General features: G+C 50.8%; 1 protein-coding gene across 3 annotated transcripts in view; it reads right to left on the bottom strand.

The window, feature by feature from the left end:
* The window catches only part of cacna1g (calcium channel, voltage-dependent, T type, alpha 1G subunit), a 541,990-nt gene that overhangs the window by 191,389 nt on the left and 336,914 nt on the right, over positions 1-13,687 (bottom strand). For all 3 annotated transcript variants that reach the window (XM_072483051.1, XM_072483052.1, XM_072483053.1), the window contains exons 19-20: positions 13,444-13,512; positions 7,334-7,518 (exon numbers count right to left, since the gene is read on the bottom strand). In XM_072483051.1, the coding sequence (XP_072339152.1) occupies positions 7,334-7,518; positions 13,444-13,512 (254 nt within the window). The remainder of the gene's footprint in view (positions 1-7,333; positions 7,519-13,443; positions 13,513-13,687) is intronic.

Here is a 13,687-nt window from a genome sequence, read left to right as displayed (position 1 = left end):
GTGTGTGTGTGTGTGGTCCTGTCGTGCCCGTACCTCTGAGCCAGTAGCTGTAGGTTCAGGTCCCATTACAGGGCTTGAGCTTGATGGCGAAGGGAGGCGTGTTCGCGATAAGGCCAAACAGGCTGATTTATTGGCCTGTGATTGCTTCCAATGCACCAATGGCGGGTGCTAAGGGTGGGGGAGTCTCCTGACCAGTCATACTTGGTGCTGGTGACCTGTTCCATGGTTTACCATTTATAGAAACAGACGTAAGTACATATTTTGTCTGCATCATTACACACTAGATGCTTCCAAGTTTAAGTAGTCTTCTCTGCTCAAAAGAGTAATTGACGTTTCGCACCTCTTTTTTAAAAAATGGCCAATTTTCTTTTTCAACCTTGTAGGATGATGAGTTAGTGAACACTCTTCTATTTTAAAATGTTCTCTCAGCGCTCGCAGACTATAACCCCATGTAGCCTTTAAAGGAAAGATGCTATCAGGGTAAAGCACATCAGGTTTCCTTGGAGACAATGGTTAGTCCATTCTTTACTGAGATGATGAGTCATGATTGAAATTGATTTCTGAAATGACGTGAACAGTTTAGTCTCCCGGCGTTCCTGTTGGATTGCTTTCTTTGCTATTAGAAATCTGCCTTGAGTTATTTGAGTTTTTTATGTGCTTCACCTATATTTTGCAGATGTGGAGGGACAGAGATTGGTCACAACACTCTTGGAGTTGCCCTTACATGATTGAACAGCTAGCAGGAATGTAGAAGCAGTTGACTGCTTCAAAGTTAAAGAGGGAAAAGTCACACAACAAAACTATACCTACAGCAACAACCTGACCAGCCAAGTTAGCGATACCAGTGTGGGTTCCCAAGAAACCTTAGATAATGTAGGACAAACCACGAACTGCAGTCTCTCAATGAGGATTCCTTCATGGGGCCTTGTAACTCAAAGTGAATCATTAAATCCTTCAGCAATGACTGTCCTCTACCTGGTCCCCTTACACTCATGTAAGGGGGAAACAGTGGCATAGTGGTATTATCGCTAGATTAGTAATCCAGAGACCAAGAATCATGCTCTGGGGACCTGGGCTCGAATCCCACATGGCAGATGATGAAATTTAGATTAAGAAAGATCTGGAATTAAAAGTCATGAAGCCATTGTGAATTGTCGTGAAAATCCATCCGGTTCACTAATGTCTTTGAGGGAAGGAAATCTGTCTTCCTTACCTGGTCTACATGTGACTCCAAATCCACAGCACTCTCAAATGCCCTCAGGGATGGGCAATAAATGCTGGCCCAGCCAGCGACGCCCTCATCCCATGGACGAATATAAAAGAATCTACTGAGTTGCTCTCCTGAATATATTTCTACCACATAAATGAAAATGAGTCAACCGCGTCACGCTGCCCGAGCCTTTCCCATCACTCAGTTCGATGGTGGTTGATTTGTATCTTCGCCCCCACTTACCTGACATGGCTCCATATCCATTAATACCTCTGACTAACAAAACTTAATCAGTCTTAATTCGTCACACTCTCAACAACGTCTTTGGGGAGAGAGTTCCAGATTTCCACTCACTTAGTCTGAAGAATTGCTTCCGAACTCTCCACTGACTGGCCCAGCTTGATTTTTAACGTTATTCCCCACTTTGTACTTTGTGGAAGAATTTATAGAATTTTATAGAACTGATCAGAGAAAATCGATTCTTTGTCTACCCTACTAAATTATTTAATCAGCTAAAAAAACTCAATTAGATCATTCATTAATCTTCTATACACAATGGAATACTATCGAAGACTGTCCTGTGCAAACAATTCACATCCTCATAAAACACGGGCATAAATAATAAAAACAGAAAGTGCTGGAAAAACCCTGCAGGTCTGGAGCATCTGTGGAGGGAGAAACGGAGTAAATGTTCTGAGTCCAATATGCCTCTTCTTCATAACATGAGGATATAAATAATCCCCGATACTCAATGGCAATCAATGAAAACTCAAGTGTCCAAAATCACCCTGCCTCAAGCGGGTTAGCGGAGAGAGCTGTGCATTAATCAATCTTGGCCTGCTGCTGTTCTCCATATGACACTGAACCTGTCCCAGTCTGACCTGTTGTAGCAGGAAACCAGGGAGAGCTCTCCTGCCCTTTGAGATATTGCTGTGAGAGACATGGCCTTGTTTTAACATCATGGCTGTGTGGTGAACACCACGAGTGGTATATTATATGTATTATGGCACTGCCGGATATTAGAGGTACGATGGTAAATCCCTGCCTGCTGGCTCCGCCGAGCAGGCGGCATATAAAGGGGTGTGCTCTCCTGCGCTGCAGCCATTCTGGTTCCATCTACAGGAGGCACAACATCTTGTTCAATAAAGCCTCGATTGTTCCACCATTCTCATCTCGTGGTAATTGACGGTACATCAATTTATTGAACAAGATTTTTAAACGATGGATCTCCTCACCAAGACTGATCGCCTGCAGCTGAGCCCTCACGCAGCCAACGCCACGTCCACCTTCGACCACTGGCTAGTCTGTTTAGAAGGCTACCTCAGAGCAGCCACTGAAAAACCCTCGGACTCGCAGAAGCTCCAAGTCCTCTATTTACGGGTGAGCCCTGACATTTTTCCCCTCATCCGGGATGCGCCCACCTACTCGGAAGCGATAACGCTCCTGAAGGGACATTACGTTCGACCGGTGAATCAAGTGTACGCCAGGCCACGAGACAGCAACTACCCGGGAGACTCTGGACGATTTCTTGCATGCCCTGCATATTCTAGGTAGGAACTGTGACTGCCAGGCAGTTTCGGCAGTCCAGCACACCAAACTTTTAATTAGAGATGCTTACGTCACGGGCATGAAGTCTGCGTACGTCCACCAGCGGCTACTGGAAGGGGGTACGCTTGATCTTGCAGAGACTAGGCAGCTCGCTAATTCATTAGAAGTGGCCTCCCGTAACATTCAGTCCTACGCCCCCGACCACGCGACACCATCGTGGGCATCATGGGCCCCACCAGCTGCCGACTCCAGCTCACCGCAAGCCTGCGCCGCACGGCAGCCAGCCAATTCTGGGGGCCCCAAGTGTTATTTTTGCGGACAGAAAAAACACCCCAGGCAGCGCTGCCCGGCGTGGAGCGCGACCTGCAACGGGTGTGGGCAGAAAGGACACTTCATTTCTGTTTGCCAGGCCCGGTCGGTCGCCGCTGTTTCCTGGCCCTGTATTTCTACACCCCCCACGGGCGACCCAGGGGCGCCACCATCTTCCCCTCCGCAAGCCACATGTGGCCTGTGGGTGCTGCCATCTTCCCTACCGCAAGCCACGTGCGGCCCGTGGGTGCTGTCATTTTCGACGCCGCGCGCCATGTGTGCCCCGTGGGCACCGACATCTTCGGCGCCATTTTGGGCCGCGCCTCAGGACCTCTGCTCATCTGACCGTTCGTCACCTACCGCTACCTCCGCCACCGCTGATCAGCCCGGGACCTCCCAGCATCTTTCGCAGCTCGCCTCCATCACCTTGGATCAGTCTCGGGCCCGCAACCTCATGACCGCGACGACAACGGTGAAGATCAATGGGCACGACACGACCTGCCTCTTTGACTCCGGGAGCACAGAGAGCTTCATCCACCCCACTACGGTAAGGTGCTGCTCCCTCCTGGTACACCCCGTCACCCAGAAAATCTCCCTGGCCTCCGGGTCCCATTCCGTTGAAATCCGGGGGTCCTGTATCGCGACCCTCACCGTCCAGGGCGTAGAGTTCAGCAACTTCCGGCTCTACATCCTCCCACACCTCTGCGCTGCCCTGTTACTCGGCCTGAATTTTCAGTGCCATCTCCAAAGCCTGACTTTAAAATTCGGCAGACCCCTACCCCCCCTAAAGGTTGATCCACCTTCCCTGTTTGCGAACCTCACCCCGGACTGCAAACCCGTCGCCACTAGGAGCAGACGGTACAGTGCCCAGGACAGGACCTTCATCAGGTAGGAGGTCCAATGGCTTCTGCGGGAGGGGGTCATTGAAGCCAGCAACAGCCCCTGGAGAGCTCAAGTAGTGGTAGCGAAGACTGGGGAGAAGCACAGGATGGTCATTGACTACAGTCAGACCATCAATCGGTACACGCAGCTTGACGCGTACCCCCTCCCACGCATATCTGAAATGGTCAATCAGTTTACGCAGTATCGAGTCTTCTCCACAGTAGACTTGAAGTCCGCCTACCACCAGCTCCCCATCTGCCCGGAGGACCGCCAATACACTGTGTTCGAAGCAGATGGCTGCCTCTATCACTTCCTTAGAGTTCCCTTCGGCGTCACTCATGGGGTCTCGGTTTTCAAGCGAGAGATGGACCAAATGGTTGACCGGTACGGACTGAGGGCCACCTTCCCGTAGCTAGATAACGTCACCATCTGCGGCCACGATCGGCAGGACCACAACGCAAACCTCCAATAATTCCTCCATACCGCCAAACTCCTTAACCTTACATACAATAAGGAGAAATTAGTGTTCCGCACCAACCGCTTAGCCATCCTTGGCTACGTAGTGGAAAATGGAATCCTAGGGCCCGACCCCGACCGCATGCGCCCCCTCCTGGAACTCCCTCTCCCCCACTGCCCCAAGGCCCTGAAACGATGCCTGGGGTTCTCTCCTATTATGCCCAGTGGGTCCCTAATTATGCGGACAAGGCCCGCCCACTAATTCAGTCCACAGTTTTTCCCCTGACGGCTGAGGTCCGCCAGGCCTTCAACCGCATCAAGGCAGACATCGCCAAGGCCACGATGCACGCAGTCGACGAACCCCTCCCCTTTCAGGTGGAGAGCGCTGCATCAGACATAGCTCTGGCCGCCACCCTCAACCAGGCCGGCAGACCCGTGGCCTTCTTCTCCCGCACCCTCCATGCCTCCGAAATTCGGCATTCCTCTGTCGAAAAGGAGGCCCAAGCCATTGTGGAAGCTGTGCGACATTGGAGGCATTACCTGGCTGGCAGGAGATTCACTCTCCTCACTGACCAACGGTCGGTTGCCTTCATGTTTAATAATACACAGCGGGGCAAGATCAAAAATGACAAGATCTTGAGGTGGAGGATCAAACTCTCCACCTATAATTATGAGATCTTGTATCGCCCGGGGAAGCTCAATGAACCCCCTGATGCCCTATCCCGCGGTACATGAGCCAGCGCACAAGTGGACCGACTCCGGGTTCTCCACTATGACCTCTGCCTGGTTCTTCCATTTCATCAAGGCCCGCAACCTGCCCTACTCCATTGAGGAGGTCAGGACCGTTACCAGAGACTGCGCAGAGTGCAAGCCGCAGTTCTACTGGCCAGATCGAGCGCACCTGGTGAAGGCCTCCTGCCCCTTTGAACGCCTCAGCGTGGACTTCAAAGGGCCCCTCCCCTCCACCGACCGCAATGCGTACTTTCTGAATGTGATTGACGAGTACTCCCGGTTCCCTTTCGCCGACCCATGCCCCGATATGACTTCTGCCACGGTAATCAAAGTACTGCACAGCATCTTCACTGTTCGGTTTCTACACCTTTATCCACAGCGATCGGGTATCCTTTCATGAGCGATGAGCTGCGTCAGTTCCTGCTCAGCAAGGGCATCGCCTCGAGCAGGACGACCAGCTACAACCCCCGGGGAAACGGGCAGGTGGAGCGGGAGAACGGGACGGTCTGGAAGGCTGTCCTGCAGGCCCTGCGGTCTATAAATCTTCCGGTCTCCCGCTGGCAGGAGGTCCTCCCCGACGCGCTCCACTCCATCCGTTCGCTCCTCTGCACTGCGACAAATGAGACCCCTCACGAACGTGTGTTTGCCTTCCCCAGGAAGTCCACCTCCGAGGTCTCGGTACCAACATGGCTGACAGTTCCTGGACCCGTCCTCCTCCGGAAGGATGTGCGGAACCATAAGTCGGACCCCTTGGTCGAAAACGTCCATCTCTTACATGCTAACCCGCAGTACGCCTATGTGGCACACCCCGACGGGCGCCAAGACACAGTCTCCCTCTGGGACCTGGCACCTGCGGGATCCCCACCCATGACCCCCGACCTGACACCGCCCCCCCCGGTTGCCTCATTCACCCCTGCACCACTCACCCTCCCTCCAGCGAACCTCACCGCAGCCCCCACCCCAGCAGGATCCGTCCTCCCAGTCAATCCACTCAGGGGAGACGAAGACGAGGACAACACACTCCCAGAGTCGCAGGTGACCAGGTCGGCACCCACATCACCGCCAGGACTGAGGTGATCGTGGAGGGTCAAGGCCCCCGACAGACTTAATTTGTAATGTTTCCACCACCCCCGCTGGACTCTTTTTTTAACAGGGGGTGAATGTGATGAGCACCACTAGTGGTATATTAAATGTATTACGGCACTGCCCGTATATTAGACATACGATGGTAAATCCCTGCCTTGTTTTAACATCTCCTCTGTGTGGTGAACACCACTAGTGGTATATTATATGTATTACGGCACTGCCGGATATTAGAGGTACGATGGTAAATCCCTGCCTGCTGGCTCTGCCCAGCAGGCGGCGTATAAAAGTGTGTGCTCTCCTGCGCTGCAGCCATTCTGGTTCCAGCTGCAGGAGGCACAACATCTTGTTCAATAAAGCCTCGATTGTTCCACCATTCTTGTCTCGTGGTAATTGATGGTACATCAGTCTGAAAGACAATGGCTGGGATATTCTGCCCCCCCCCTGCATTGTGGGTTGTCCAGTGGTGGAGGAGGCTTGCCATTGGCTGCCGACTAGATATTCCGGCCCTGCTGAAGTCAGAGGCCATTTTTGAGTTGCTCTCCGGCTGCAGGGGAGGAGTCCAGATGATCCTGCCAGTGGTAAGGGCCGGAAGAGCCTGGCCAATACCTCTGACAGTGTAGCATTCCATCAATACTGCTCTTCTGACAGCTGCTGCTCTCCCTCAGTACAAATGTTTCCTATAAGCTGCTCTGGAGGTTCCTGCACACTCTCAGCACAAGTCTGCCCCTTTAAGTTGCTGCATGTGTGTAGCCGTGCAAAGTATCTAAAAGGGCCTTGAATGAATAGGTGTTGCACAAAATCTAGAGGTAACATCGCTCGGTACTGGCCCAGAGCAGCAATCTAGAATATTGTGCTCAAGTCCCTGAAGTGGGGATTGAACCTACAATCGACTGACTCAGAAGCGACAATGTTACCCCTGAGCTGAGGCAGGCGCATCAATGCACAAGACCCAACCAAATTCCTCATGTACGCTCCTGACAAGCATGTCCTCTCTTCTGGCAGCAAATGTGTAAAATAGCCCTTAACCTGTTCAGGTATTGAAAATCTCGCCTCTGTTTCCAGTCAGCATGCTGAGCCCGAACCCTGTTAGAATGTGGTGAGTTTGATTACCGGAGGGGGCGGAGAGTCCGCAGGAGACGTAGGACCCGTAGCATTCCAAGAATCTTTGTCCCGCTGTCGGAAAACATGGAGACCAGGATATCGATGACCGAGATCATCACCAGCAGTCCATCCAGAACATTCCAGGAGCTCTTGAGATATGTCCGCTGACCAAAACAAAAGCCCATTGCCACCAACTGCAAAGGAAAACAGAATAGAAGTGTTTACTGCTGGGGTACGGTGGTGTCACGGTTATTTTACTCAACAACGAACCTGGGGTCATGGTGGCCTCACTGATCTTAACGGATGGGCCTCATTTATCATTTGCATCATTTTGGTCAGGCTGCCAAGCACAGACCTGCAGCAAGACGGAATCGGTGAGTCATGTCATGGAGCAGTGGGGTGGTCCCCATCAAACAATGGGGTTGTGTGGGATGGGGAATGGTTCTGGGCCACAGTCAGGGCAGGTGGGAGGGGGTGGGCGGCACAGTGGTCATAGTGAGGCAAAGGATAACTGTGACACTTGGGACCAGCACGCCTGCCTCTCTTGGCCCCTAAGCAGTGCTGACAAAAACTGACAACAAAAGGTTTTTCAAAAAACTGAAAAGGGATGTAGTCTAAAGCAACTTACATACGCATGGTCCATGAACTCCACAAGGCTGGAAAACAGGCAGGAAACTTGGGAGTCTGTGAATCGATACAGTCAGGGGTTGTATGTGCCTGCTGCGTGTATCACTCTCCACCCCAGATCCCCAGGTTTAAGGCAGAGGATTCCTTTGCAGAGGGATCTCCGGAGGGGACTTCCACCACTGGACGGCAACAAGGCTTGCCAAGGCATGTCCAGGGGAGAGGGCTTCAATCTGTACCTTACCCATGCTATAATTGTTCAGCTGGGGTGAATGCCTGATGGGTGGGGTAAGTATGGGGAAGCTTTCTGTCATGATATGCACTCATGCACAAAATGAGATACAGACAGGCAGTGACAGACACCCAGTACAGCCAATCAACACACAGGACAGAACACAACCAATAACCAGGCAGAACACTAGAGGGGGGTTTCCCACTATAAAACACACGAGGCATCAGCACTCTGCCTCTTTCCACTGGTGACAACTGTAGTGACAGGGTGTATATATATCAGTTAGCACCTTCTACACGTGGCTCAGAGCTAGTCTGGTCTAGTTAGTTATAGTTAGCACACTTAGATTAGTAGAGTGTCAACCCATAGCAAGCTGTGTGCACTGCTCCAGAAGTTCAATAAAACGTATTGAACTAACATCTAAGTTTGGTGTTTACTTTACAGTACAACTGCATCCAGTTGCAGTCCGTGTTACCCCAGGGTGAAAAACACGACATGGTTCCAGTAGTCTACTTGATCTAAGTGGTTTACCTCGAGTGATTCAGTGACGACCAGCAAGTGCCTTCCAGCGGCATGGAGAAGATCCAGGCACCTCCACAGCTACGGATCTCCGTCAATCTTGGCGCCAACTGGCGGGTCTTCAAGCAAAGGTTCAATTCTCTACATTGAGGCCTCGGGCCTCAAGGATGCGTCCGATGCCAGAAAAATCACGCTGCTGCTATCAACTGCGGGGGCCAAGGCATCCAAATCTTCAACTCGCTCACTTTTGCCGAGGGCGAGGACAAGACAAAATTCAAGACCGTTTTAGCTAAATTCGACAGTCACTGTGAAGTTGAAACGAACGAGAGCTTTGAGCGCTATGGCTTTCAGCAATGCCTTCAGGGTAAGGATGAACCTTTCCAATCCTTTATAACTCATCTCCGTATATTAACGCAGTCCTGCAACTATGGTGACACCGCTGATTCCATGATCAGGGATCAGATCGTGTTTGGGGTCCACTCCGACTCTTTGCAGGAGCAGCTCCTCAAAATTAAACACATGACCCTGCCAGTCACAATCGAGACGTGTAAAGTGCATGAACAGGCGAGAAATCGTACTCCCGTTTCAAATCGGCAGAACAGGAACAACTTGCCTCCCACGAGGCAGAGAGTGTACAGGCCATCGCCCGGATGCGGTGCCTCAGTAGCGATGAAGGCGGCCATTTTGTGCGCCTTTCCTGGGGTCCCACGCATGCGCAACACAAACGGGAGAACAAAGCGTCCGAAGACCAAACTGCGCAAGTGCGAACGTCAGCTGACCACACTGCGCATGTGCGACGACGCACGGAGCATAACGACGTCAACGTCATGATGTGCCCGAACTGTGGCACCACCCACTTAAAGCGGCAATGCCCTCCAAAAGGCAGGCGATGTTTAAATTGTGGGAAGCCTGGACATTATGCAGCTTTGTGCAGGTCTGCACCACCGGTCAAGGGCCAGTGATCCCATTTCCAACGCAAACACGTTCGATGTGTACAGCAAGGTCTACTGGATTCTGATCCTGGTAGCACTACAGATCCAGAGGATGACTGCCTGGAGTCCCCCTATCGTGTGGGCATCATCACTACATGTGAATATGCTTCCTCAAGTTCAGCAAGACGCCAGTCTATCCTCAATGTGGATTCTGCGGACGAATGGCGTGCTGTCATTCACGTTAACCAATGCAGCATCCAGTTCAAGCTGGACACTGGTGCTTCAGCCAATCTCATCTCTCAAGCTGATTTTGACCGCATTAGAAAGCAACCCAAAATTCTTCCGCTAGCCTGCCAGCTCCTTGATTATAATGGCAAAGCCATAACTGCATTAGGATCTTGTCATCTGTTTGTATCTAACAAGACCATCAATGCCACGCTGCGATTCGAAACCATCAAGCCTGACAAGGCTTCCCTGCTTGGTGCCCATGCATGCAAGCTACTCAACCTCGTACAGCGAGTCCATGCCGTGTCCTCTTCCAATGTGGATCTTCAGGCTGACATTGATGACATCCTGGCGCAATACCCGGATGTGTTTAGTGGAATGGGTACGCTGCCATACTGCTACAAGATCTCACTCAGGCCTGATGCCACGCCTGTAATCCATGCACCACGCCGGGTGCCGGCTCCTCTGAAGGAATGTTTAAAGGCACAGCTGCAGGAGCTCCAAGACCAGGGCATCAGCTCCAAAGTGACGGAACCAACTGACTGGGTCAGCTCGATGGTCTGGGTGAAGAAGCCCTCAGGAGAGTTGCGGATATGCATAGATCCCAAAGATCTTAACCGGAACATAATGCGGGAACACTATCTGATCCCGAAGCGGGAGGAACTGACCAGTGAGATGGCACATGCCAAATTCTTCACGAAGCTAGATGCACCGCGTGGTTTCTGGAAGATACAACTGGACGAGTCCAGCAGGAAGCTCTGCACGTTCAATACACCTTTCGGAAGGTACTGTTATAACTGGATGCCGTTCGGCATTGTTTCAGCCTCTGAAATCTTCCACAGGATCATGGGGCAGATGATGGAGGGCTTTGAGGGTGTGCGTGTCTACGTAGATGATGTAATCATATGGTACACGACCCCCGAGGAACACATATCTCGTCTCAAACAAGTCTTTCGACGTGTCCATGCAAACGGCCTCAAGTTGAACAAGGCCAAGTGCTCCTTTGGCATGTCATCCATCAAGTTCTTGGGCGACCAGATATCCCAGCAGGGTGTGCAACCAGATTCAGACAAAGTCAAGGCCATTAATGTCATGAAGACCCTGGAAGACAGAAAGGCGGTACTACGCTTCCTCGGTATGGTAAACTTCTTGGGAAAGTTCATTCCCAACCTGGTATCACACACCATGGCTCTCAGGCATCTGGTGAAGAAGTCCACTGCATTCCAGTGGCTATCCACACATCAAGCAGAGTGGCTCGAGCTAAAGGCAAAGATCACCACTGCTCTGGTACTTGCGTTTTTTGATCCAGACAGGGAGACAGAAATCTCCACGGACGCAAGCCAGGACGGCATTGGTGCGGTGCTCCTCCAGAAGGATGACTCATCATCCTGGGCTCCAGTGGCTTATGCGTCAAGGGCCATGACTCCTACTGAACAGAGGTATGCCCAGATAGAAAAAGAGTGCCTGGGCCTCCTCACCGGTATTGTAAAGTTCCATGACTAAGTCTACGGTCTACCAACCTTCACAGTGGAGACTGACCACAGACCCTTGGTCCATATCATTCATAAGGACTTGAATGACATGACGCCCAGGCTTCAGCGCATTCTCCTTCGACTCCGCAGGTACGATTTTGAGTTAGTATACACACCAGGCAAGGAGCTGATAATTGCGGACGCCCTGTCACGTTCCATCACCTCGCCCTGTGACCAGGTTGACTTCATCCGCCAAATTGAGGCACAGGTGCAACTGTGTGCCAGCAACCTCCCAGCCTCAGATGAAAGAGTGAAGCAACTGCTCTGCAAGGCTGCGGAGTCTGCTTCTGACTTCAACCTTGCGCTGTTGGCATACAGGGCAACCCCTCTGTCCACCGGTATGTCTCCTGCACAACTCCTTATGAATAGAGACCTGCGGATGACTGATCCGGCCATACACTTACCAGACCTGGATCACCTCCCAGTGCTGCAAAAGGTGCAGCAACTCAGAAACCGGCAAAAGCTGACATACGATGCTCATGCTACCGATTTGCCTGTGCTTTCTCCGGAAGATGCTGTTCGGATCAAGCTACCTGATGGAGGCTGGTCAGCCCCAGCTGTTGTTGTTCGACAGGCTTCTCCCAGACCATTTGTGGTTTGTATGGCCGATGGCTCCATTGTCAGGCGCAACAGAAGGGCACTACGCAAACTTGCCTGCCCACCACCAAATCTCACCTTTCCAGATGTTGTTATGCCTCCTCCGGATACCTCGCACCATGAGGGCACCAATCTGGCAGCAATCCCGCCTGTCAAGGCGCCGCTGTCCCCACCCCCACCTCTCAGGCGGTCGACAAGGATCCGATGCCAGCCCCAAAGATTGGACTTATAGACATTTATCTTGTAAATATTGTTCTGTATCTGCACGCTAGACACCTTTCATGTACATATTCATTCACTCGCCATTTAATGTAAATAGTTATACATGTACATACAGTCGCATATGCTCTAAGCAACCAACACATTTTTTTTTTAAAAAGGGGGGGATGTCATGATATGCACATAATGAGATACAGACAGGCAGTACAGCCAATCAACACACAGGACAGAACACAACCAATAACCAGGCAGAACACTAGAGGTGGTTTCCCACTATAAAACACACGAGGCATCAGTACTCTGCCTCTTTCCACTGGTGAAAACTGTAGTGACAGTCAGGGTGTATATATCAGTTAGCACCTTCTACATGTGGCTCAGAGCTAGTCTGGTCTAGTTAGTTATAGTTAGCACACTTAGATTAGTAGAGTGTAAACCCACAGCAAGCTGTGTGCACTGCTCCAGAAGTTCAATAAAGCGTATTGAACTAACGTCTAAGTTTGGTGTCTACTTTACAGTACAACTGCATCCAGTTGCAATCCGTGTTACCTCAGGGTGAACAACACAACACTTTCCATTCCCAATACTGTACATTCCATCTCAATAAGCACAGATAATGGGACTTTCCTTAAACGTTTTCTGGATCATCCATCATAGGTCTGGTAGCAGTGTTTGATAAATGGGATTTATTCTCATCAAATGAATCTACAATAGTGCTTTGTTCAATACGATCAATGCGTGAGATCACCAGTTGTAAACCTAACCTGACCCCAGTGATGAAAACAAAATGGACAGAATGTGAGCTGTTAGTACAGTCAGGTTTAGCTCCCTGAGGGATTAAGCTGTCATGTGAAGGGTGGGGCCTTCCCCTCAGTGAGGCACGGTAGCACAGTGGTTAGCACTGTTGCTTTACAGCGCTAGGGTCCCAGGTTTGATTTCCAGCTTGGGTCACTGTCTGTACGGAGTCTGCATGTTCTCCTCATTCTGCGTGGGTCTCCCCCGGGTGCTCCGGTTTCCTCCCACATGTCCCGAAAGATGTGCTTGTTAGGTGAATTGGACATTCTGAATTCTCCCTCAGTGTACCCGAATAGGCGCAGTAGTGTGGTGACCAGGGGATTTTCACAGTAACTTCATTGCAGTGTTAATGTAAGCCTACTTGTGGCAACAGTAAAGATTATTATTATACAGACAATTATTTGGCATTGTTTTGACCTTTAAAGAAACATGGTGGTTGAGGCTTACCTTTACTGCCATCTCAGTCAAGAAGATGACTGTGAAGATATAGTTCGAAAGTGTCAAGAATATGCGCTCCTTTAAGAGAAGAAAAGATTCAGTATCAGAGCAAAGGCAAAATATTGCTGAAGTTCAAATTCTTGTAATCAAAACAGAAAATGCTGAAAACACTCAGTGGGTGTGGCTGCATCTGCGGAGGGATAAATAGAGTTAATGGATTGGATTTTACAGGGTACCATGTTCCCCGACTTCC

Source organism: Scyliorhinus torazame, chromosome 18 (assembly GCF_047496885.1).
Source record: "Scyliorhinus torazame isolate Kashiwa2021f chromosome 18, sScyTor2.1, whole genome shotgun sequence".
Lineage (NCBI taxonomy): Eukaryota > Metazoa > Chordata > Chondrichthyes > Carcharhiniformes > Scyliorhinidae > Scyliorhinus > Scyliorhinus torazame.
Note: the sequence above shows the minus strand (reverse complement) of the source record. Positions and strands in the feature narration are given on the sequence as shown.